We start from the raw sequence: 27,848 nt of genomic DNA, 5'->3' as shown, positions 1-27,848 counted from the left end.
TCAATGGAAAGGCTGGGTTTTGAAAACCAATTTCCTTCCGAAACAACAAAATCTGTACATTATTCCAAACTTTTGGATGCCAGTTTGTGTGCATTCATATACCTATATATATATATATATATATATATATATATATATATATATATATATATATATATATGTATATACACACACACACTTATATACATCAACAACTTCAAGTTTCATATAGTTTTTTTTATTTTTCCACCATAATTCGATTACATCATTCACAGTGTTTAATGGGATTGTTCAATACCTCGTTAAGCACGCAGTCTTGTACCTTTGTCTTGGTCCGATTTTCAAATATTTTTTGCTTCAAACCAAAGATTGTTACACTGATTGTTAGGGAAAATACAGTAGCACAACAGTGCTTGGACACGTTTTTAGCCACCTTGGTTCTGGAAGTATTTTTCCTTTTCCCATTTCATTAAATTCTTCATAAAATAGTTATTAGTCATACAGCTATTTAATCAATTTACATTTATGCATTTGGCAGATGCTTTTATCCAAAGAAAATTACAGTGCACTTATTACAGGGACAATCCCCCCAGAGCAACCTGGAGTTAAGTGCCTTACTCACGGGCACAATGGTGGTGGCTGTGGTGATCGAACCAGCGATCTTCTGATTAACAGTTATGTGCTTTAGCCCACTACGCCACCACCACTCCATGTTAATCACTAAGGGAGAAATTAATAGGAAAAATACTTCCAGAACCAAGGTGGCTAAAAAAAGTGTCCAGGCACTGTTGTGCTACTGTATTTTCCCTAACAATCAGTGTAACAATCAGTGTACCAAGCAAATATTACTCAGAATATCAGATTCCTCATGAAAGCTATTTTAAGGAAAACTTCCACTCCAGGAAACAGGACCTCAGTTATAACCTGTGGCTACACATACATTCAGCACTTCTTTTTAACCACCACAACATTTGTTCTGTCAAATATAATCTGCAAGTCCACTGACTTGAACAGCAGATCTTGTGAACATTGCGATTTAATTAGCAGTTGATGATGGATCTAAGAGTGACGTGAATGGAACACTGGTCCATGAATAAAAAAAAAAGTGAACCCACTGAAGAAACTAGCCATTGAGCAGAGGCTCATGACTTCCACTGTGATCTCGCAAACTCTCACAAGCTACTCTCCAGCTGTTCTGACTGAGAAGACTGTGGATGATGAGGCTCTGCAGACAGAACAAACGCAGGATTCATCACCTAAGCAGGGATAATGCTCTGAGAGAGTTTCTTCATGGGAATTGAGTTGTCTTTGCCATTTTGTGCTATATTTCCATTTTGTGTAGGCTTTGCATCCTTCGGGCTATAATGGCCCATCTTGGCTTTTTTGTAGTAGATTGAGTAGATGAAGATGAAGATGACCAAGATGAATACCACGGTGATAGCAACAAGGCCTGCTATTATAGGCAGGTAATCCTCTGTGTCAAAAGAAACAAAGAATACCATAAAATCAGACACAATCATAGAAAACGAATCAACAGCCTAAACAGTTATTAAAAGGAATGTTACGGTTTCAGTCCAATTAATAATTGTAATTACACAGAAATGGAAGTACTACGGTCAGTTATACTAAAGCAAAGCAAACTGAAACAATTACCTTTTAAGACCACTATTACATTTCTGGTGGTGGTGCCAGCGGAATTGTTTGCAATGCAGTAAATATTCTCAGGTGTTGCTTCTGTTATAGTAAGATTTCCACCATCAGCTATAACATTAGTGATGTTGCCCCAGCTGATTGTTGGTTTTGGGTGTCCCTCTGCTTCACAAACAAGCACTGTTGGATAGCCTCGAAACACAGGCACTTTAGAGGGCAGTTTGGTCTCATTGATGATCGGTTTAACTAAATGAATTTGATAAACACAGGTATAGGAAGAGCATTAGAGGTACATAGGCATAAATTACAGCTTCTTAACCTGTTAAACTAAATTATTCACACTCAAATTTAAAAGCTCACCATTTATACATACTGTGGACTTAATGCAAAAAAAGTTCTCAGCCTGTGAGTGAACTAGAAGCTCATCTTATGTGATCCTCCCCTTTGTGATGATATGTAACATTTTATCATCAATAGTCAAAAACATATTTTTCTGATGATTTGTTTATCATTGGTGTATGAGTGTGAGTGTGAATGTGTGTGTGTGAATGGGTGATTGGGACACAGTGTACATTTATCATGCTTTTTGTGATGGATGTCATATTTTGTTCTGGATATCTAACGCCAGTTAACATATCCTCCGTAAGCAAGTCGTGAGCAGCGCATTTTCGTTTCGTGCCCATATTAACAGATTACACCCTTCACACTGCAAGCATGAGTCGTGAGGTGAAGCATCCCATAAGTGTCAATGAGCAGATCGTTTAGGCATTGATACTATTTTTGCTGCATGCATCTGGGTGTAGAAAAAGACCAAGAGCATTTAAAAATATTTAAGCCGAGCCTACAACATTACAATCTGCATACAAACACAACTAAATAAAAGAATGAATAAATAAACTGCATTGCTTTTGTCTGTTTAAGGGACATAGCAGGCTTTGGGCTTTATGACATTAACCGATCACGACCATGTTCACTGATAAACATAAACAAATCCACATGAGTGCCTGCTGTTTTCGTTGAAGCAACAATTTACCTCATTCGAATTTGCATCGTCACAACAATGGATGAGACCAGATTGATTGTGGAGGTTGAGAATTACAAAGTGTTGGACAACCCTCATCATTTATTATACAAGTATTTATTAGCAAAGGAAAAGATGCGGGATACTGTTTTTTTCTGCGCAGAGCCGTAGCTGTGTCTCAAAGAATAGACGCGACCAATGTGAAAGCCCAACCCGACCGCGCAGCACACGCCCCGCTCATGGAGGATACATGTATGTGAAACCATTATTCAGCCTAACAAGCTCACAGACAACTAAAAAATTGCTAATTATTTTTAGAAAACAGAAAGCAGATATAATATTTTTAGCTACTTGGGGTTTACTAAAATTTCCCCCATTCCTCCATTATGCAGTTCTTCGGCTGCACAATTGTACAGGGTTTTTGTAGCTGGATTGTACGCTTCATAATGCACCACACATTCATAATTGGAGATGGTTAGGACTGCAGGCAGACCAATTTAGCACCTGCACTCTCTGCTTACACAGACATGCACTTGCAATCCGGCCAGTATGTGGTTTGAAGTTGTCCTGATTGAAAATGCAGGGACGTCCCTGGAAAAGATGGTTCTGTCCCATGCCCATGCCATATGCACACCCCTGGTCCATACAGACATTGGCTTTTGGACCTAATACTGATAACAGCTTGGATGGTCCATTTCCATATAAATTGGCTTTTGGACCTAATACTGATAACAGCTTGGATGGTCCATTTCCATATAAATTTGAATGCCAGAAGCCGGGATGCCAGGCAAGCTTTAAAGCTGAAGTGTGTAATTTTTGTAGCATTGCAGAAGTTACACACTTCCAGAAGTTAAGGTAATAGGGACAGTGCAAGACGCCACACATCCTTATCATGTTTCTTATTTCATATGGCAATAACTAGAGCCAACATAATGCCTGTTAAATGTACTTTTCTGCATGACAACAGCTGTTTAAAGCTGATCAAATCCATTCTTACCATGAACTGCAATATAAAGAGATTCTGATGTCACTCTAGTAGGAGATTGAGGTCCTTCTGCTCCCAGTTGCAGCTCTGCTTCACACCTGTACTGAACTCCATCATCAGTTCTGACTGGAGTGATAGAGAGTGAAGTAGTTACATTCGTTGTCCTGTTTGCACTATTGACAGTGATGAGATCCACCAGAGTCTGTCCTTTGTACCATCTCACAACAAGACTCTGATCAGGAAAAATTTTCTGAATGCAACACTGGAGCTCATATTGACTGCCCAGAATCATTGGTCCTGTGTGATTGACAGTGATGATGGAAATATCTGGAAGACATAAGCATAAATGGAATAGTTGAAAATGCTGAAACATTTGAATAAAATGCATTTACAGATCAACCACTTTCAACACATTAGAAACTATCTGATTTATATATATATCCAGCAACATTTATATTTTTATTTAATATTGATGGAGAAACATAATTTGTGTGAAATGATATAATAATGGAAGGTTGTTTTAAATAAATAAATAAAAAACACATGTGGTAATAGGCCCCCGAGATCTTATAGTGATATAGTGTATTGCAACTGTTATAGGACAAAATTTGTTAACATATTAAGATGCTTAATGCTTATTCAAAATAACGACTTCAGAAAAGAGAGTGCCATTTCCAATCACATTTGACATTTCAAAAAAATTTAATTGTTCATGGACATTATGCATCAGCTACCCAATAATATCAAACCCAACTAATCTGTAACAGCACACTGGCCTTTGCTCCTATTCGGTGAAATCGTTAATTTCTTATTTAGTGTTGTCAGCATTGTTGTTGTTGAGGAATTTCCAGTTAAAGTGAGTGGGCTGTGCAGATGTGGTTCACGTCACAGGTTCATTACCTCTAAAATCTAAAAAACAACAATGATTGCAGGCTCTATCACTAATCACAGAATTCAACGATCAACCATTTAAACGGGTCAAATGTACCTGACTGTAATAGCCTTTAATAGCCTAACGAACAAAGAGTTACTGGGCTAGAGACATCACACTTGTGTACATCAGAAAACATCTGGTGATGTTTCATGCATATGTTTGTGAAGACCTTGTGTTATTTTACTGGAAAACTTACTCTATTGAGCATATTTGTAGTTGATGACCGATTAATCTTATGGTTGAGTATGGCTGACTGTGGTTAGACCGCTAAAGGCAGGTAGTGAATGTTAACAAAGACCATTTATTTATCTTATCTGACAACGTTATTCTATCGCCAGTTACAAGATTGTTACTCAACACTTAAATCTTTGAAGAAGTGCAAAACAGTGAAGGAAAGGAAATGCTAAAGCTTTTTTTGGTCAGTTTATGATGTACCAAACATCCCTTTTCAAGTTCAAAACCAAAAACGCTTCCGAAACTAAATTATAATTCTATAATTAAATTTGCTGCTTTGTTGGAAAATACAACACAAGTTATTTAAATGTCCTACCATTCAATGCATACTGCAGCGACAGCTGATCCAAAGTTAAATATGTGAAGAGTATCCAATCGTACCGCACCTTCATTTTAATATTGGCTGTGCTGGATCAACACTGCTTTTCCACAAGCTAACAGTGTTTAATTCTTATGTCGACCAGCTCTAGAGGTAATACACACCATTTCAGACCATTCATTTATCACAGGAAAGCACTGCCTAGTCTGCCCATGCATAGCTGCCCTCCCCCACGGATCTCTTCCTGTGAATGATTGAATGAATGAACATTACATTTATATAGCACTTTTCTGACACTACACTCAAAGCGCTTTACACAGTGATGTGGGGACTCTCCTCAACCACCACCAGCGTACAGCATCCACCTGGATGATGCGACGGCGGCCATAGTGCACCAGTATGCTCATCACACACCAGTTATTGGTGGGGAGGAGAGAGTAGAGTTATAGAGCCAATTAGTGGAGGGTGATTATTAGGAGGCCTTGATTGAGAAGGGCCAATGGGGGGAATTTAGCCAGGACACAGGGGTTACACCCCTACACTTCACGAGAAGTGCTCTTGGATTTTTAATGACCACAGAGAGTCAGGATCTCAGTTTAACGTCTCATCCGAAGGACGGTGTCTTTTTAGAGTATAGTGTCCCCGTCACTATATTGGGGCATTAGGACCCACACAGACCACAGGGTGAGCACACCTTGCTGGCCTCCCTAATACCTCTTCCAGCAGCAACCTTAGTTTTCCCCAGGAGGTCTCCCATCCAGGTACTGGCCATTCAACACAACAACTGAGATTCAATGCATACTGCTTGAGTCATACTGCAAAACTGGCTTAGTTCAAATTCAGTCTGTTCTCATTATAGACAATTTTACTGATCACAAAAAGCGATCCCTAAGTCTTCACAGCCTCTGTTTAAAATACAGTCAATGAAGTTATAAAATTATAGCCAATGAAGTGGACTTTATAAATCAAAATCAATGAAAAAGATTAAACAACTAAGAATGTGTTTTAAACACATATTCAGCTAAACTTCTGTGTCTTTCTCAACATGAAACATTGAAACAATTTATAAATATTCAGAATGAACAATGTGCCTGATGCATATAAAAATATATATGCTTTATATAATATCCAAGAATGCAATACAAACCTAAAAAGTGTGCAACTCACACATTTTTACAGTAGTTGATCAACCTACTCATTGACCAAGACCCTAAATTCCTAATGAAAGGAATATGAAGGAAACCAGCCCAATTAACAGCAGGTCTTGGAAAAGATAAAATCTAAAATGCAGATACATTTAAGTTGCCAGATGTGAATGGCAGCTGGATCATAGAGTGAAGTGCATGTAATACTACTCCATATATATACTCTCACAAGCTGCTCTGACTGTTGTGGGGCTTAGCAGATGGAACAACCCCAGGAAATCATCACCAAAGAAGAGATACTGATCTATCTGAGAGAGTTCCTTCATGGTAATTGTGCTGGCTGTGCTATTTCTCCATTTTATGCATTGAGCTGTGCACTCCTTGGGCTTTTATGACCCTTCTTGGCCTTTTTAATGGTAGAAAAAGGAGATGCAGAAAATGATGACTGAGAGGACCACCACTATGGCAACAATAACTGCTGCTATTATGGGCTAGTATTCTCTGCGTCAAAAGAAACAAAGCATACAAGTAAATCAGTCAAAATCATTGCAGCAGCTCTAAGGAACAGTTGGAGCCTTAATGCAACAATTGTTACATATCCAAGGGAGCAAGCAAAAAGCTTTCCATTTGTTTGTCTGCTCTACCATAAGAACTATTTGTGCGAATCAAAGGTTACATCTGTATCCTGATAACGCTTTTACGCAAAAATTTACTCACTCTCATGTCATCCCAGATGTTTATGTCTTTCTTCTGCTGAACACAAACAAAGATTTTCAGAAGAATATTTCAGTTCTGTTGGTCCTCACAGATACAAAATAAATACATACCTCTGTAATTGCATTTTATTAGTAATTATTTACTAGATTTACAATACAGTTTTTATTAGTAAGAATTATATTTACAGAGCTCCCTTGGGATATTTTTACTAGAAAGAAAGCAGTTGCAGAGTTCTGTAATTAAAAATAAATGGGAGTCAATGTAAACATGAAAATTCTTAATTCATTTGTAGAGCTCTGTAAATTACATTTTCACTATTAAAAATGCAATTGAAGAGCTCTTGAATTGGAAGTAAGCTCTGTAATAGAAAGTCCTACTAGGAAAAAAATGATTATAGAACTGTTCTTGGAATTCTTCCTAGTAAAAATGCAATTATACAAATAACGCTGGGAACATCAAAAGATAATTTTGTCTTCCGTACAGTTACACATCATCTGACATGAAGTCTGCAAACGGAGCATTACCACAAAAATAAGCCAAACGACACCATCCAAAGGTGCACCTACTGTTTGACAGGCCAAAGCACTGTAATAGCAAAGAAAGAATCTATGCTTAAATCTGTAAGGAGTTTGCCAATTGTTTGAAGATGGACAAGTGAAATTTGTAAAAGTAAAAAGGCACATAGGCAAACAATCACATGCATCTTAGACTTTGTCAAATTGTGTTTTCAGTCATATTTTCTCATTTCATCCAACCCAACTATGCATCAAACCAAACCAGTTTAAAGTGTTTAATATAATGTGTTATAAGCTTAATGAAAAACAACATTTGTCCTGTTCAATCTTGTGCTTTTTTTAAACAACCACAGTTCCATTCTGTATGTTTGCCATCAGAAATTGAAGTGCTACTACTAAAGCAAACTGAAACACCAATTACCAAAGTAGATCAAGTCAAGTGGCTGAATGCAAAATATAAAATAATAAATTAGTTACCTTGTACAACCACTGTTACGCTTCTGATGGTGGTGGCAACAGAATTTGTAGCAGTGCAGTAGTAAATACCATCATTCTCATATGTTGCTTCTAATATAGTGAGATTTCCATCAGTAACTATAATGTTGTTGTTGTGGTTCCAGCTGATTGTTGGTTTTGGGTGTCCCTCTGCTTCACAAACAAGCACTGTTGGATAGCCTCGAAACACAGGCACTTTAGAGGGCAGTTTGGTCTCATCGATGATCGGTTTAACTAAATGAATTTGATAAACACAGGTATGGGAAAACAGACGGCATTAAGAGTTGTTGCATTAGGATAAACTACAGCATCTTATTCCTTTCATCTTAATCAATGCATAATAAGAAAAGCAGTTGTTACATTAACAAGCCTAATGTTTTGATTTTAATTCAAAGAGCTGATGAATAATGATACTGAATGACAGAAAATCTATCAATTGTTTTTGAATCTTGCGGTGTGGGGGCCACAAAATACTACAAGGACAGTCCATTATAAGTAAGCATTACACAAATATGCTTTAAAGCTAACCAATCAATAGACTTACAATGAACTGTAATGTTCAGAGATTCTGATTTCACTCTAGGAGGAGGTTGAGGTCCTTCTTGTCCCAGATCCAGTTCTGCTTCACACCTGTACTGAACTCCATCATCAGCTCTGTCTGGAGTGATGAAGAGTGTAGCAGTGACATTCTCTGGAGTCTTGGTGGTGTCATTAAATTTAATGAGATTCACCAGAGTCTGTCCTTTGTACCATTTCACGTTGAGATTTCTAACAGGAGCCACATCCTGAATGTCACACTGGAGCTCATACAGATTGCCTTCTATGACTGTGTTATCTATTGGGCTGATGGACACACTGCCTGGAGTCTCTGTGAAGAAAGATTTAAAGACTCTGATATCTACAGCAATCAATGCAGATATTAATATATCAGTGAAAAGTATGAAACTCACTGTAAGTAATGATTGGTACGTCTATTACACACTGTTCTTCATTATAGTTTATGTAGCAGATTGGCACCAAATCCCATCGCCTCAGGTTTGCCACTCTCAATGTTACCAGACTGTCACTGGTCATGGGTACTCCTCCCTCACTGGATTCCCAGCCCATCCCATCATGAGGGACAGAAGTACTGCAGTTAACTGAAACAGAATCGCCATATCTCACGACTGTCGATGGACTGAGCTGATAAGGGGGACAATGACCGTTTGTACCTGTAAACACATTGAGAAGAAGACTGTGATTTAATGATATTGCGCCCTAATCCGGTATTTACAAGCGACTGCCAGTCTAAATATGTTTACTTCAAACTGGACAGTGCTAAATAAATGCAAATGAAAAAGGCAATGTAGTACTTGTATGATAGGGTATAATAACAGTATCAGGTTACTAGACAGGCAGAAATAATTCTAAGAAACTACCACGAGTTTTTAAGTATTAAAAATTGCCATCCGCAGGCAAGGTTCAGTATTCATGACAAAAAAATAAACAAATAAATAAAGTAATCCCATGGTTTTTGAGGACTACCATTGTATTCTTTGAAGAACCTTAAAGTAGCATGTAAATAATTGTACGAATATGAAAATACTTCAATACCACAGTGTATATTAAAGAACCAAAACCTTCTAATCCCATCATTCTACCATTATAATGCCCCAATATATACGATATATATACAACAAATGCAAACATTCACTAACGTTAGGGTAACGTTCTTGCTGGGCTAACATTACATGTTTATGTTGATCGGGTTTATTAATAGAGGGAAATAAAGACGCTATAATCTTGTCCGTAAACTAATCTCAAACAGAGAGAAAAAGAATTATGAGAAAAACAATAAAATTCTTACCTGCGACTAGCGATACAAGTGAGAAGTACAGAAAACTCCTAAAACATCGAATCAGCGTTACTTCAAACGTTTTGTTTCTTCTTTTGTTAATATCGAAAATCCGATATGTTGTGGTGAGACACAACGCACGCTTCTGCATTTTAAAAGCCGTTCTGTTCACAAGAAACGATGGTCTCCTCTCTCTGTAGATCTGTGTTAAATTTCACCCAGCGTGAGATGAAGAGTGAAAGTGACCTCGTGTTTGGTCACTGGAATTCCTTTAGCAATCCAGCAGTTCAGCTCACTGGAATGTCCCGCTCTAAGGGAGTCCTAGTTAACTCATGTATTCCTCTTTGACATTTGCCATTATTTCACTTCTAGTTATAAGCCTAAATTACACGCGTACTCAATGACTCACTGTGTTATTCTGAGTCATTATCTAAGCTCTCCACAAACTAAAAATAGTGGGTGGGCATGATTTATTTTTCAGGATGAAAACTTATAAAAAGTAACGTAAGTAAACAAGACAAATACGTTAATGAGTTAACTGATAGAGAACCAGTCAGCCAGATTGATAAATAGATGACAGACAGAGAGATAGATAGATAGACAGACAAATAAATAGACAGACAGACATACAGACAGACAGATAGATAGATAGATAGATAGACCGACATACAGACAGATAGATAGATAGATAGACCGACAGACAGACAGATAGACCAACAGACAGACAGATAGATAGATAGACAGACAGACAGACAGAGATATAGATAGACAGACAGATTGATAGATAGATAGATAGATAGATAGATAGATAGGACAGACAGACAGACAGATAGATAGATAGTAGACAGACAGACAGATAGATAGATAGTAGACAGACAGACATACAGATAGATAGACAGACAGACAGACAGACAGACAGACAGATAGATAGATAGATAGATAGTAGACAGACAGATAGACAGACAGACAGACAGACAGACAGACATATAGATAGATAGATAGATAGATAGATAGATAGATAGATAGATAGATAGACAGACAGAGATATAGATAGACAGACAGACAGATTGATAGATAGATAGATAGACAGACAGATAGATAGACAGATAGATAGATAGATAGATAGATAGATAGATAGATAGATAGATAGATAGATAGATATTAGACAGACAGACAGACAGACAGACATACAGATAGACAGATAGACAGACAGACAGACAGACAGACAGATAGATAGATAGATAGATAGATAGATAGATAGATAGTAGACAGAGAGACAGACAGACATATAGATAGTGGACAGACAGACATACAGATAGATAGACAGACAGACAGACAGAGAGAGATATAGATAGATAGATAGACAGACAGATTGATAGATAGATAGACTGACAGACAGACTGTGGCATGGGGGGCGTGGTCGTTTGTCAGTCTGCGGGAGAGAGAGAGAGCGGTAAGGCTTGTCACCTGGTTTGTAATTACCTCTAACACCTGTGTCTTGTTATAGTGATATGGAGAGAGACATTTAAGGAACGCCAAGTGTCGAGAGAGGGGGAGAGAGTGTCCAGAAAGCACGACAGCCAGAGTGTGCAACCTGTATTATTTACATTATAGCGACGGTTACCGTCGTGTGTACAAACAGAAGTGCAAATTAAAGTACTGACCTTGAACCTGCTTCATTGTCTCCTGACTCCTCCATCAGCCCAACCAAACCAGTTCACAGTGGTGCCGAGAACCCGGGTTTGGAGGAGAGCCGCGCTATGGAGTCTTCACCGCTGGCCGAAGTCATCAACGCTCTCACCAGCATCCAGCAGACACAATACCATGCCCTCTTGGAGGTTCGCCGGGAGCAAGAACAACGCTTCCAAGCCTTGCTCCAGGCACAAGCCGAGGACCGGCAAGCGCAGCGGAGCCTGATCGCCAGGGAGGGGGCTGGTGCTGCGTCCTCCTCGGATCCCACCCCACCACTTGCCCTCGCGAAAATGGGGCCAAGCGATGATCCGGAGGCCTTCCTCAACCTGTTCGAGAAAACAGAGGAGGTATGGAGTTGGCCTCCCGATCAGTGGGCGGCCAGCCTATTGCCCCTTTCTGGGGAGGCGCAGCTGGCGGCACAACAACTTCCCGCCGCCAGCCTCCTGGACTATAGCCACCTGAAGAAAGCCATCCAGCAACGGGGAGGTCGGACCCCGGAGCAGAGTCAACAGTTATTCCGCTCGTTAAGCTTCGGGAAGGACGGCTGGCCGTTCGCGTTTACGCAACAGCTCTGTGACGCCTGCCAGAAATGGCTGCTGGTGGGGGGAACCCGCGACGTCGTGGAAGTGGTCGACATGGTGGTACTGGAGCAGTTAGTCTCTCAGCTTCCCCGAGGCATGTCAGAGTGGGTCCAGTGCCACCGCCCGCAAAAGTCTTAAACCTGTACTCAATCTACCCTATTTACACAAAGATTTTCCAACTTGTGATGTTTGTGCTTTGGTAATGGAAAATCAGTGCTGGCCAGACATGCAATTACAGAATTGTTTGCTAATCCATTGTCAATTTGTGACTAATAAAACTGATTAACAAAACCTAATAAAGGGACACAAGCACTACCAAACAAGTTCCAGCAAGGTCTAAAGACTTGCTGTGGATTACTCAAGAATCCAGAAGAGAGGATGGTTGGCTAGATCCTGATAAGAGGAATTCAGAAAGCACAAAATCCTCTGAGAATGTAGGAGAGGATCAGTTATCACTAAAGAACTGAGCTTCCTATGTCTGTACTCAGTGGAGTGGGGCACCTTCAAAACCTTACAATCTTTATAAGCTGTCAATTGAAATGTAGGTTTTTACTGCATTGTATCGTCTATGGTTTATCATAACCATGTTTTAAAACCTATTTTAACATCAATATATAAAACAATACAGAAAATACACACTTGAACACACATACATGCAGAAGTGTTTTTCTTAAGATGAAAAAGTCAGTGAATGTCAAGCTTCACTGATGAGTAATCAAGTTTAAAATGTGAATTTTGTGGCTTTTAGTCCATGTCTAGTGCAATGAGAATGTCAATAGCAAGGCAGCATGTCACATGGGAAGTCGGCATGTTGCTTTTGAATGTTCTCGTACCCTGGTAGCAGCCCCATCTTGCCAAGTTTCTGACAGGCGCTGTCTCCCATTACACATTTTTGCATCGGCTCAAACACATTTACTTTCTCCTGTCACACAACTGGAAGCCTGTTGCTTCAGCTGCGAAGGAGACCTGGCATCTCATCCCACATTGAAAACAGGACGTGATTGCGTTTGCAATTCGGAGGTTCCATTTTTCTTCTAAGATTACATTTTTATTTTCATTCCACTGATTGGTTAGATTTAGGGCTGAGTTTTTGGTTTGGGGTAGAATTAATAAAATGTGCACTCCCCTTTATGATATTACATACTTTAGAGCTTAGGTCAGTCCCATAGTAACGTGTTAAGAAACTTCCTTTAAATAATTTAAGCCACTCATTCCTATTGTTAGGGTCCTTTAGAAGGCTATTCAGAGAAGCAGTTTTTCCACATCCAGGAACATAACCTCGTCTGGGGACCTTACTTGACATCTTAAACTTTTTGATGTTAAAAGCAAATCACAGTAACAATAGTAGAACTTTCAGTGTTGGAGTACCTCAGAAGCTTGTCATGTGCTGTGGAGGCGGGATATTCAGATGAACATCCCGTTCCTACATCAATATGGGACAAATTACTTCAGGATGACTCGTTTTTACAGAGAAACATAAATGCTCTATTTGGAGTGGAGAGGAAGTTTTGAGTTCTAAAACATACAATATGTTTTAATAGTACAATGACCTCTTGACTGTATGTGACAAAATATCAAGAAAATATGATTCCTCATGATATGGCCCCTAAACAGAATGAGAAATCTGATTAGAGTCAGATTAGGAATATATTGTGCAAGACCCATTTATTTGTGTTCTTTGATATCCAGAAAGGGGGTTTATGCATAATGAAACACCAACTACACTGAGTTAGGTTATAACAAAAATAGAGAGATAACCTTAAGGACAAAATTATTCTACTCCTTTAAGCTGTTTGAAGGACATTCTATGACAACTGATCAAAAGTACTGATAAAGTGTACTTTTCAGTCCCAAACAGCCACCAACGGTTTCAGCATTTTGTTTTCCACAGCTTTGCATGCCTCTGCTCTGTTATTTTCCATGTAGTGTTGTTGTTGTTGTTGTTTATGAAGTCCTACATTTATACATTCCAACTTTTCAAACTGTATGATTCCTTATTTTTAGGACTTGAAGATAACACAAAAAATTATTTTGGGACAAAAAAACGTTAAGATGAATGACAGATTCAAACACTGTCACTGGTGGCTACAATGAAACTATTTTATCATGGCTGCGAGATAGAGCTGACGTGAATATGTTCACACAAATTTCAGTAAGCACAGACAGATATGAGCTGATTTTAACTTTTGATGTATACTTCCAGAATTGTGCAGTTTGTAATAAAGAGTTGTGCTAACTGTTACTTTTCGAAGCGATCAGATTTACAAATGACGTAAAGACTAGCAACCACTCAGAATACCATAGGAACCATATATCAACATGCTATAATACACATAGAACACATTTGTAATAAGTAGTAATCCCCTGGAAACCACCTACAACACTCCAGGGGTGACTTCTGCATGGGATAGAACCTCTCACGTGTTCTAATAACTGGTGTATACTGTATAAGTGTTTTGTACTGGGAGTGCAGTAAAACAGAGCGATAGATCACTAGATATGTTGGTATCTTAACGGCATGTGTTTCACCCAGTCAGTGGCAACAGCAGAATGAGATGTGGTTATAAAGTTGCACTTGTACCGCTAATAAAACGCAGCGCGCATTGCCCGAAATACATTAAAACAAACAAAGATGTCCATATAGTGCATGTTTACAAAAGACTAACCATTAAAAACAGCACAGGTGGGTGCAAAAGGGGTCCAGGATGCCTTCATAACAGCTCAATATCAAGGCAGCAAATAGCAAGGTGAACGAATGGGGGTCTCCTTTTTTAGAGATATAACTTGACATTGCATCTTTTAAAAGCACTGCGAGAGGCATGATAAAAAGAAAGACGTTTTCTAGTGCATGTTTATTTAGAAAACTACTTAAATCCAGATATACACATGGTGTCCTGTGTAAGTCCCCTTTGCTGTAGATGAATCTCCCATGACAGGCCCATTTTCTGTTCTGAAACATGCAGTATGTTTTTATAGTACAATGAACTCATATGTCAAATGAAATGTCATTACCCCTTTAATGCATCTTTCTTCATTCAACTTTTATGTTGGATTAAACTCTCCCTTTAAGTATAATTCATGTGCAATTACACCCCTGCAATTTGCACATTACATAGCTGCTATCTAGGATAATATAATGGAGACAATATGCTTCATTGACAGACTCAAACTCAGTTATTTCTTCAAAGATTATAGCTTTAAAGAGTTTTTGCATTGTGCAACACTCAAATTCTGTGGGGGAAAGGATAAAGGCAGCTGACATGCTGCAAAAGATGGACTGGATTCAGTTATTTTGCAACTGGCCTAAGCTTAAACTATCTTTCCATGCAGCGAATGTCAAAGTGAATTAATAGTTCAAACGATATTTTCTTTTGAACGAGCACAGTTTTGATTTAGATGCTTTTGGTTCTACTCCTTCCCTACTTTAAAATGTTAAAGAGCTTGGCTGCACACAAATAAAGTGGGCTTGCTGAGAGATCACATGATTTCTAGTATGAACCCAAGCTCTATTGGAAAAACTTCCAAGGAGGAGCAGCACCCACGCTGGACGAAAAAAAATTATAAAATCCCCTTCTGTAATGCATAGGCCTGTTCTGGTGGGATTCCTCAAACTCTTGAGTACAGTGAACTGAAAGCTGGGGAATGCCATGACATTTCAGTTTCCTTTCCACCCAATAAAGCACAATTGTGTTCGATAGGGACACTTCCCTAAATTAAGAAAAGGCTTTTCACCACATAACCGAAAGAACAATGCTACAATACAGGAAAATTTGGGCAATGTTTTCCGTATAAAAAAACTAAAAAACAATTATAACATAATTAAAGTAATAAGTATGATTAAAAACAAACTATTGGCCAATGTGCTATACAATAATCAAATATAAATTATAAAAATAAAGAAATAAAATAGAAGGAAATACAGCTGTAATGACATGCCAGCTCAGGAGCTTGAGATGAACCCAGATGCGGGAGTTTATTATAGTGGACACAGGAAAAGCAGGTAAGCAAGCATTCAGGTACAGTACAAAGTCTATGTAGACGGTCTATGATAACACAGTGAACCAAGGCAGAAGACATGAATGATAACTTTCAACTTAACACATGCCCAAACAGGTAACTTCGACTTCAGACATGGTGAAAGGTGAGTCACGTTCATAAACAGAGGAGCAGGTTAGTAATTCAAACACAAAGTATTTTCAGATTTCTCAAAGACATGTTTCCTTAGCATTCAAAGAGGCTCATAGTATAACAGGTAAGTTTCAAACAGGTAAGTATGCAGTCAACTCGGGTTTCACAGTCACTTATCTTGCACGTCTGGAGCAGACCGTAGACAAACTGGGGAGATTAACTCAGGGGAGTATAAATGCAGTGTTCTCAGTCACTTGTCATGTATATCCAGGGGTGTAAGGTAACGAATTACAAATACTCACGTTACTGTTATGAACTACTTTTTACCAATAATTGTACTTTAAGTAGTTTAAAAATGGTATACTTTTACTTGAGTACAAGTGATGTAACTGTACTTTTACTGTGCTATTTTCCCACCGTCTGTGTTCGCTACTTCCTTGTCTTGATTTTTATTTTTATCTATCAACCTGATTGGCTAGGGAGAGTCTCGTGACTCAAATCAAATCGCACGTAAAAAACTTGAATGGCAGCTGCAGATCTGGCGCCAACTGTTATGATGCCTCAAACACATTTCAACATCCGAACATCACGGCCGCACCTGAAAGGGATTTTTTCAGTGAAAAAGGCCAATTGCTTGATCGTGTCATATGAGTTTAACTTGCTCAAGCCAGATATCAGCATTAATCCTGCCTCTAATTTGAAGAAACTGTAAAGGGATTAATGGAAAGGAGGCGGCGAGAACCGGCTTGACAATATAAATAATAGTTTAATTTAAAATTGAAACAAAAAGACAAACACAGAACGGTGTCGGGCAGCTGTCCGTAAATCTCTCTCTCTCTGTCACACTGCAGCTTCCAGTCGGCCTTTATCCCTCTCTGAGGCTTGATTAGCCTGATTAGGGGCTGGGTGTGCAGAATCACGACCCAGCCCTGCCCTTCGCCCTGTTGCAGAAACATATCGAGGTAAATTTCATATTTCTGCTTACTAGATTCTGCATGTCTATAACGTAGCCTGTAATTTAACTATCTGTCACTGAGATTACTGGGCTGCTGTGACAGATTAATGCAATGTTATCAATAGGGCTGGGAGATAATACAATCTTGATATTTATCTGAAAAAAAGATAAATGATGAGTAATTTTCATATGAGTTATGCCCATGGGCACTTGGTATTTCTATGGCATACGTCCAAAAAAAACAAAACATGGCATTCTTTGAAGTACATGCCAATATCACAGTACTTTTGTAAGTGCTTTTCTTTTTACTCACACAATTTTTGGCAAGTGTTTACTTTTATGAATTTCTTTCTTCTGCAGAACACAAATAAAGATTTTTAGAAGTCTATTTCAGCTCTGTAGGTCCATACAATACAAGTGAATGCTGTCCAGACCTTTGTAGCTCCAAAAAATCACATAAAGTAAAAATAAAAGTAATCCATAAGACTTATAATATACCATAAGTCCATGTCTTCTGAACTGATATAATAGTGTCGTGGAATAGTGCCTTTCCCTCTTAGCAAGAAAACTCTCAAAGTCCAGGAGTTCTAGACATCAAAGATTAGACTTTATTGAACAAAGCAACAAAGCCGGGATGCCAGTTGATCACCTAGCATCTATCATCTCATACAAAGCTTACTTGTTTATACACTTCTGTTTTCACACATTACCTCATAGGCATTTTAACCAATGAGCGTGCTTTTCTATTATTTTTGTTCGCCACCGTTATTTCACAGACTCTCCGGCTTCTTTTTAATATTGGATTCTGAACACTTAGCTTATTTAAAAAAATAAAAAATGTCTTATGAAAGTACAGTATACTTTCAAAGTAAAAAGAATATAACAATCTAACAAGATAACTTGGCTATTGGCTGTACCGTTCAGTGCCCTGAAGAGTAATTTTCTGTCATGGCTGAGTGCCCAGATTTCTCTCAGCAAGGTCACGAAGACCTTACAGTCTCTCTTTGTTTTCCTGGATTAAAATAATGCTCAAACTATTCTATAGAAGTACCTTTTCTATGTTTGATATATGAATATATACTATATTATATAAAAAAAAATATACTATAATAGGTGCGGGTGAGAACCAGAAATATTTTAAGCCCTTTTCTTACTCTAAATCTCCGCTTTCACTTTTACATCTGAAAGTCACATGTGGTGCCTGTTTAGTTTCACTTTCACATCTGAAAGTTGGGAGATTTAGAGTAAAAGGGAACTTACATATTGTTCTGTTTCTCACCCACACTTATTATATAACTTCTGAAGATATTGATTAAAACACTGTAGTCGTATGGATTATTTTATGTTTCCTTTATCTCATTTTTGGAGCTACAAAGGTCTGATCACCATTCACTTGGATTGTATGGACCTACAGAGCTGAAATATTCTTCTAAAAATCTTTGTTTGTGTTCTGCAGAAGAAAGAATGTCAAACACATCTGGGATGGCATGAGGGCAAGTAAATGATGAGAGAATTTTCATTTTTGGTGTACTATCCCTTTAAAACAACATCGTGTTGTTGCATCCTTAGTATAATTAGACTTAAACATTCAGAGTGTAACAATACAAATCTTGTAACATCGACTTTTTGGTGCTTGCTATAGCAAAGCATCAACATACGAGTATTCATACATAGGGGTTTTAAAGAAAGAACAACTCAGTAACCACATTGCAACACCCAGGAAAACTAGAACAGATAGTATAATGGTGGCGACTTTTGCACAGGCAGGCACCATTCACATTTTCTTCAGAAAATCGAAATAATAATAATTATTATTATAATTTGTATGTAATTTCCTACAATATTGTTCCTAAATTCTAATAAATGTGAATAGTATAGCATAAGAAGAACATGGTAAGCGATGCTGCCTTTGTAATCGTAATAAAACATGTAAACTATTCTTCTCAACATACTGATGTACAGGAGTCCAAAAATATTATCCCCAGCCTTATGAATTTTAGTGACTGTCCTGACCTTAGTAAATTGCACATTGAGGATATAACGTAAATTTGCGTTAGAAGAGCTAAATAGCAGAAGCTGAGTCATTCGATGCCTCAATAATGATAAGGAACTTTAGGTTGAATAGCCTATTGTTCAAAATATTGCAATACATTTTCACAACACAAGATGGCGGCTTTATAAAGCTAACGCTCAATGCTCTTGCAGTTACTGGTATGTGTAGTTGAGTAACATAGCTACAGTAGGGTAGCTTTTTCCACAGAAGAATGAACTTTCTGTCATTTGGTTTGTTTGGCTTTTGCTAACAGGCGGTTTGTCCAATAGTGAAGCCTGATCCAAACCTCTAACAGTCTCTCCAGGATTTAGAAAACATCAGCTACGGCAACCACAAGAACCTCAGATGACCATTCTGGTTGTGAAAGTGTGGTCAGGCTCATGAGGACATAATTAGCATTGTCACACAGACTTGTTCAGGTCTTTACTGTGAGTTTTTCATGTCTTTATTGTTTCTTTGGTCTACCTTAATGATGCAGAGACCTGATTCACAATTCGTTTCTATCATCCTTAGTGATTCACAATGATAAGCATTTTCAGGTTTTAGCTACCAATTCTCTTTTTAACTCATGAGTGTTCAGTAAGAAATACAATGGACTCACAGTACTCACATTAGAGATCTTGGCTGTTTCCAGTACATATTGAGAGTGGTGGTGGTGTAGTGGGCTAAAGCACATATCTGTTAATCAGAAGGTCACTGGTTTGAGCTCCACGGCCACCACCATTGTGTCCTTGAGCAAGGCACTTTACTCCAGGTTGCTCCGGGGGTATTGTCCCTGTAATAAGTGCACTGTAAGTCTCTTTGGATAAAAGCGTCTGCCAAATGCATAAATGTAAATGTAAATATTGAAGTCTGCATGCTATCTACTGTAGTCTAAACAGATTATACCTGAATGTGGAAATATGGATAAGTTTTACCCAAAACAGGAATTAAATGCCTTATTAAGGAGGATGTGTCTCAGGATGCTAAACATGTTGAGCTGTTTTTCTCAATATTTTAAACTCATATGTGTTGCAGATGGACATACTCTCACAGAGTTGCTTCATCCAGAGGCTTTTCCAGTTCTCGATCCAAGCCTGAGTCATACACCTCAGAACTTCTGTTTTTGTGTGGTCTTTTTATCTCCTCTTTTGGACACATTATTGTAGTATGCAGATGTAGATGGCCCATCTCTTTGTATTAGTGCAGTATTGCTGCCTTTTATATTGCCATTTCATTTGAAAGATGTGCCACCAGAGGAGTACAGTTTTACTCTTGTCTTTTCATATAAAGAAGTTCAAGAGTGATGAATTAATAATAATAGAATTAAATGTGTGAAAGTCCACCAAACCTTGTAATGTTCCTGCCTGTGTGTCACACCTGCCACTAATCATATTCTTCAGAAGAATAATAATGTTAGAAAGGAGTGTTGAAAGTTTATTTTTAACAAGCGAAAGATAAGAACGTTTATTTTTAACAAGCTATTCACAGTGTAATGCAGGTTTTGCAAAGAGGCTGTTATTAAAGGTTGGGGTGGCAATAATGGTCTGTTTAATTCTTAGTGTCAGAGAGAGGGTGGAAAATGGGATGAAAAACAAAATGATGACTTTTTTCTGCTTTAAATTTGAATGAAAAGTATTGTATGACCTCTACAGAGGTATAGTAGGTGATCTCATTTTAGGGTGAACTAGGCCTTTAAGAAAAAAAAATATTGATATGTCTGTATGAAGAATATATCTGCTTTTATTCATCCTATTTTTTCACTGATTCTTGAGATAAGAGACAAAACATGTAATATATACAAAAGTCCTATTTATGTTAAAAATCAAGAAATTCATAATAATACAAATATTAAATCTAAAGGAAATGTTTATGCTCAGGGCATTAATTTTTTAATAGTTTCTCCATCAGATTTTTTAAAATGTCATGGTCAGCTATAACTCTGAGGACCCTTTCCTGCTCATGGTGGATGTAACAGTAGGACACGTGGTCTGGTACATTTTCAATTTTTTACATTTTAAGTCTCTGTGATCACAGCTTCAACATGTCAAATCCGTCATTGCCATTATGATAATTTCTGTTAGAATTGTGGAATCATTTTGACATTTTAGTTTAAGATATTTAAAGAGGCAGCTTCAACTGAGGAAAAAAAAAAAACAACTAAATGGATCCAGCGTACAACACATGGTTAAGATGGACAAATATTCAGGGTTGGGGAGTAACAGAATACATGTAATGGGATTATGTATTTAATATACAAAATATAAGTAACTGTATTCCACTACAGTTACAGTTTAAATCATTGGTAATTAGAATACAGTTACATTAAAAAAAGTATTTTGATTACTGAACAGATTACTTTGCATTTTATTGTCAATTGTTTCATTTAATATTTAGTCCTTTCAGATGGAAAACATTTATACATATAAATGATGCGATTTAAAGTGCATTTGAACAGCAGTGAAACACTTTCTTATGATGTGTTACATTCATATGAGCAGATAGAGGAGTAAGTTTAAGGTAAGTTTGGAGCAGAAGAAATTGAAATAAACCTTGTGTAAAATGTCAGCTTTACGCTAAGCTAAAATGCTATTTCTAGCCATTTTACATGCACATGTTACCAGGTGCGACCATATTTTTTTATCAGGAAAATTCACGCTGGATCATAATTTCTTTCTTTCTAGTAAGACTTTTGATATTAGTGCAAAAATCATATTCTTGATAATATTTTTTTTATTGTTTTCCTTTTGTACAAATATCTAAAAATCCTTAAAACAAGGGAAATTTGATTGATCTTGTTTTAGAAACAACACTGCATAAGATATTTAGGTTTTTCAGAGAATGTATTTTTAATATGTGTATTTTGTCTTACTGTACTGACAGAGTTTATAGTCAAAACAAGTGAAAAAATCAACCAGTGCAGAAGAAGTAATCCAAAGTATTTAGAATACATTACTGATACTAATCTAATGAAATACGTTACAAATTACATTTTACTGCATGTATTCTGTCATCTGTAGGGGAATACATTTTTAAAAATAACAGTCCCAACCCTGCAAATATTACATTTTGTCAACTCAATCAGAATTTTCAGAATAGTGTGAAAACAGGAAAGAAATGATATCCTTTACTGACCACCATTATTAGATAATTAAAGACATTACACACTTGTTGGATGGATAAAATTAAATTGCATGCTTTTGAGTGTCAGATGGAGCTGACACAAATTAGTGATTAAAAGTAAATAAAAAAGGTGTTTTATTTACTGTTCCCTTACAAGGTTCATTAGCTGAGACCTTTGTCAACGAATATATCCATTTCAAATTAATTTAGTATTAAAAAATAAAAACTAAGATTTTAAACATGTTTTATACATTATCTCAAGAATCAATTGTTTTATCAGAAGGATTAACATGCTATGCCAACAGGCTGAAAGTTTGTTGTTCCCCAGCATCCCTTTCCAGCTCTGCGCTGAGGCAAAGATTAAAGCCAACAGGCCTGTTTTTCTCAGACTCACACACTAAATCCCACCCTCTCTTCTTCCTGTGAGAACACACTGTCTCGATCTCTCTCTCTCTCTCTCTCTCTCTCTCTCTCTCTCTCTCTCTCTCTCTCTCTCTCTCTCTCTCTCTCTCTCTCTCCTAAGGGAAAAAGTCAGGACAAGCCAACCTGCTCTTGGGAGATAATGTGGATTCTATCTTGGGGAAGAAGCAGCACTTGCCTCTGATACAGCCCAGAGAAGGACCATAGAAAGCAGTGGAGGATATAACACAGAGCAGCATCCATCACCAACAACTCAGCCATGGTCATCGAGATAATCAGTTTTTGGCTGTGGCCAATAAAAGGAGCCTTTTAAAAGTTACTGACTCTGGAATTGGAGGAATTTAAGGCAAATGGACACCATCTGAGCCCTGAAATATGAGCTGCTGGCAGCTAAACACTTTGCACAGCTCAGAAATCTGTACCTACCCTTCTTGGACCCTTAATAAAACAAACAGTTCATGTGGTCAGGTCACATTCCCATGAGTTTATCTAGTGATTAGAGATCTTTCCTGTTGAAATGGCATTAATAAGGCTTTTAAAATAATTTCAATTACATCTACACCTCTTATGGGTTTTGTACGGAACGATTGCAAGGGAACGCAAAACTTTTTATGAGGAAATGCAAACTATCTCAAGGGAATGCAAAATGTATTGTGAGAGAACGCACAGTATTGCAAGGCAATGTAAAACATATTGTGAGGGAACACAAACTATTGAGAGGGAACAGAAAACTTGAGAGGAACAAAAAACAGTTTCCAAAAATAAATTCCCTCTCTGTCCTAAAAGGTACTTCATAGTTTTGTGTGTGAATGGCATGAGAATTGGACGAAAGTTGAACCAGATTGAGAAAAGAATTTTGCTTTCTGTCCTTTGACCTTCATGCTTGCTGATCAATGCTCAGTAGCGCTTGATTGTGGTGGGAGATGAGTGTGTAAAAAGGGAAAGGATGGGGTGGGGGGAGTACAGACTCAAACCTTTCTCTCTCAAAGGCCCCCAGGGCCTCGTTAAGTGTCCCGGGAGAGGGGTACTTCCACTGTTGGGTATGGCCAGTGAATACAGCATCTGGAAAGCATTAGTCTATTATTGCCCAGGGGTGAGAGAGAAGGCCTATCTCATGGGGAGAGAGGGATTGTGTGTGTGTGTGTGTTACTTCAAATCTCTCTCTCTCTCTCTCCCAACCAGCAGAGCGTCATTATTCCATTGAACCACAAGTCTGAAATAGTGTGAGGTTGAACATGCAATCATGAGAGGCAGTGAGCGTACAAAAGAAATGAAGAGATACGAAAGCGTAAAAGAAAAAAAATAGTCTGTGTAGGACTTTGTTCTAATGAGTTGTTTGAAGACTGGATTTTATTGTGGTGAAGGAAGTGGAAAGCGGTATCCTTGGCAAACAGAGTTGTTCCATCTGGACCATGTGCTTCAACAAGATGGCTTTGTATGGGCGACTCGCCCCCAGCTAAGACAAGCCAGCCTCTGGCATAGTGTGCCAGGTGCTCAGCCTTCATCCTCAAACTACATCAGCCCAGCTGCGATGGGGCCAAAAAGCAGGCTGCCCCATACAGCATCCCCAGAGTGATTCTGTAACTGGCCTTGTTTCATTGATAGTTACACTGCTAGCATTCATACAAGAGATATGGGCTTCATCTGGTTTAGATTTGTCAAAAGGCTTAGTATTCTTGCCTTTTTTCACTCTAAGTGTCCAGCACCATCTGCAACAAAGCCCAAGCCTGAGGGAGAATAGCAAGATACAGCAGCGACATTGTTTATTATCTCTGCCCATCCATCAGCAATATGGATCCTTCCTCCTGTGAACCATCATTCAGGGACCCATCTGTGATAGCGGAAGATTGCAACTCTTGTCAGTCACCACTTGGTCTCACACTTGCTGTTACTGAAGATTTTCTCCAGTTCCCTGCTGTGCAAACCCCCACACCCCTTGTTGGTTTAAAGAAATAGTTCACCAAAAAAATGAACCTTCTGTGATCATTTACTCACCCTCATTTTGTTCCAAACTTGAATGACATTTTTTATCCTGTGCATACCCCCAAAACGTTTTGAAGATTAATGGGGACTTGAGCTGACAAGCTTTAAAAAGGACACAAAGGCATCATAAAATTATCATTAAAGTAGTCCAAGCAAATACAATCCAAGTCTTCTATATTCAAACAATAGCTTTTTGTAAAGAGCGAACTGAAATTTCAGTCTGTTTCTCACACAAAGCTATTTTATGGCTTTAGAAGACTTGTAATATAGCACAAAGACTTATATAGAGCTTTTATGATAATTTGATGGTGCTTATGCATACTTAATTGTAACAGCATTGAAAAAAAAATTATCAGTAAATTTTTCCAAATTTCTCCATTTGAGTTCCATTGAAGAAAGAAAGTCAGACAGGTTTAGAAACACATGAAGGTGAATAAATGATTACAGAAACCAAATTTTTCAGCGAACTATAACTATAAGAGAGCAGAAACACACCATAATGTAGAATCACACTGTGTTTGGGCTAAGTGCCCAGAGTATGGTGGAGACAGCGCCTGGATGATATGGTCCACACCATCAACTCCAGACACCCCTTAGCATGCCCAGTTCAATCACACTACTACTCCCCTTCCATCCCTCTCTCTCCTTCCCAAGTGTCTCTCCAACAATACCAGTCCCCGTCCAAGCCCCCGCTCTTCTCTGGCCTTGGCTGGGCTGTTATTGACCAGGAGGCATTTCTCAGACACTCCCTCAGAGACTAGTGACCTCATCACTGGGCAGGAAGTCAAGGGGTTCAAGTTCTCCTTGTGAAAGTAATTCCACACTCCCCTGAATATTTCAGCTGTTGGGGTTCGGGGGGTTAGATCATTGGGAAATAAGTTGGGGTGTTGGTGAATTATTAACAAAACCCCCATCTCTGTTGTTCCTCACTTTTGCCACATCATCAGTGTTGTATTCTAATTCCTTTTTCTTCACCTCACAAAGAAAATTATTCCAGCACTGGGCCTGTAGCATCTGCATATGTGGCAGCAATCAGACGTGGTTGAGTCTTCTGTGAGAGTTAAATGACAAAGGAAGGCCTGAAGACAAATGCTATCATGATGTGATTAAATCATGGAGTTGTATTCTCCACAGGCGTTGTTCTGAACAAATAATACTGCGTATTCACACTGCACTGATGGAGCATGTCTGGTTTAACAGGATGCTGATGAGAGAAACTGAGAGTCTAACTTAGAGCTTCATTGCCTGTTACCACCAACGATTGAGACTATTTGTTTGTGTTGCATTTGTTTCTGCCAGGGTTCCATTGCCTCAAATTGAATTGAGGGATGAGTAAACTCACACTGATTCGAAACTGATCTAGTTGTTTGTGTCCCAGCTGAAGTATTGGGACATGCCATTCATTTTTGTCAAAGAGGCAAGCCTGTATATATAGCCTCCTATGGTTGCAAAAACATACAAACAGAGAGAGATGGAGAAAGAGAGAGGCACACCTACACACACACACATGCACACTATTTGTATTTATCTGCATTGCATGAATGAGACCTTTTCTTGTCCGATTCATTGGAACTCAATTTGAAAGAAATTTAAAACACCCCAACTCAAAAGTAAACTTTTATTAAACACTCCCTTAAGCTGTATTTTCCCCTTTATGCATCCAAACTGCTTATTTTTTTAAGGTTGCTAACTGAGATATAAAGTTGTCTTAACATTACATTGCAATGATAAAGACTACATTCCAAGTCCAACAAAGCAAAGTGTTTTGTAAAAGGCTTTGAAACAAATATCATGTCAAGCCAAATACATATTTATCTGAAGGAGGAATTACTGGTGTGGCACTATTGCACAATCGCAAATAGTCATTAAGATCAGGAGAGGCAAAGATGTGTACTCATCTGAAACAAAACACTGTCCTTTTCAAAGACGTTAACAATAACAAAGTAATTACAATGCAACTGCGCATGTCTGGTCCTGAAGCATTTCCAGTAACTGCATTTTTACAACCTAGAACTGTTAAAAGAAAATGACAAGCGTATATTTTTTTAAGTCAAGCTAAAACAGAACTAATTAGATACAGTATATACAAAAACTGAAAGTTAACAATGAGGTGTCATTACCGGATCATGTAGAATTTGGTCACTCCCATAATAATCAATAAACACTGTAAGCCGTAAACAGTGCATGCACGTGATTGCGTAGCTTCATGCATTATAATGGGATCGACCTAAGGTCACTTTTAGAGCCTGTAATTAAATAATCTGATAGCTAGACTCTACCTATCAAATTTACAATATCGTTTAGTTTCCAGAAATCAAATTTTATATATCCTACACAGGGCGGGACTGGGAAGAGAAATCAGCCCAGAATTTTACATGGCAACTGGCCCAACTGTTGAGCATGTCCGTTTTGCATAACGTGGCGGCTCATTGTTGCTTATTGCGGACCATTCGGCACGTTTCGTGGCCGAGCCACTGGCCCACTCAGTTCTCCCTATAGACATTCCGCCCCTGATTGGCCCAAAAGTGCGTCAGCCCACCGGGAAAATGCCCGGTATGCCAGATTACCAGTCCAGCCCTGATCCCACAGCATGGATATCCTACAGTATGGATGCAGCTCTCTCGCTTTACAGCTGCAATTCAGGTGTACATTTTTGTTTTGTTTTTCTGGACTCTAAACACTTTCATTTTAATCAAAGGAGCATCTGGCCACTGAACAACATGGTCCAAATTTTAATGATGACATGTTACAACAATCAAGTAAAAGTAAAACGGCTACAAGTCACTATGAATTAAGCACATCCTGCCCCTGTTTTAAATGTGTTTGACAACTAACTGTATGTGAGAATAAAAAAAATTTTTGTCAAAAGAGCTAATCGCCTTTTTGGTAAAAGTAGTGCCTCGTCTTATTGGTCTGGAACATAAATGTGCATTATCTGGATCAACCTGAAAAATAAAGTAACTCTGTCTCTGAAATCGAACTAACCTTGCCGTTCCATCAGATGCCCTTTTTATACAGGGATATATCTACGAAGCCTTCCAAAAAGATCAGATGAAGTCATCTTAGTAGACAAGGTGATTTTACGCAAACATTGTATTCGACCATG

General features: G+C 38.2%; 1 protein-coding gene across 2 annotated transcripts; it reads right to left on the bottom strand.

Annotated features, from left to right (window-relative positions):
* Nucleotides 1-201: 201 nt before the first annotated feature.
* Nucleotides 202-27,848, bottom strand: LOC127648036 (inactive tyrosine-protein kinase 7-like). 2 transcript variants are annotated; one of them, XM_052132610.1, is made up of 7 exons: nucleotides 27,728-27,848; nucleotides 8,945-9,205; nucleotides 8,539-8,862; nucleotides 7,977-8,228; nucleotides 3,648-3,962; nucleotides 1,633-1,875; nucleotides 202-1,453 (listed from the first exon to the last, which is right to left on the bottom strand). In XM_052132610.1, the coding sequence occupies exons 1-7, from the start codon at nucleotides 27,738-27,740 to the stop codon at nucleotides 1,236-1,238; spliced, it is 1,626 nt and encodes a 541-aa protein (XP_051988570.1). In that variant the 5' UTR covers nucleotides 27,741-27,848; the 3' UTR covers nucleotides 202-1,235. The 2 variants fall into 2 exon arrangements, with proteins under 2 accessions (XP_051988570.1, XP_051988569.1); XM_052132609.1 differs by lacking the exon at nucleotides 27,728-27,848 and adding an exon at nucleotides 9,841-10,327.

This window comes from Xyrauchen texanus, chromosome 8, assembly GCF_025860055.1.
Source record: "Xyrauchen texanus isolate HMW12.3.18 chromosome 8, RBS_HiC_50CHRs, whole genome shotgun sequence".
Taxonomy (NCBI): Eukaryota; Metazoa; Chordata; class Actinopteri; order Cypriniformes; family Catostomidae; genus Xyrauchen; species Xyrauchen texanus.
This window is presented reverse-complemented; position numbering and strand designations above follow the sequence as displayed.

Excerpts from the sequence above, each read along its gene's own strand:
- LOC127648036 (XM_052132609.1), bottom strand. The coding sequence starts at position 9,979 with ATGCAGAAGCGTGCGTTGTGTCTCACCACAACATATCGGATTTTCGAT. Across the intron at positions 3,963-7,976 it reads CGTAACAGTGGTTGTACAAG|ATATTTCCATCATCACTGTC; the intron begins GTAACTAATTTA and ends TATGTCTTCCAG. Across the intron at positions 1,454-1,632 it reads TGTAATAGTGGTCTTAAAAG|AGGATTACCTGCCTATAATA; the intron begins GTAATTGTTTCA and ends CTTTTGACACAG.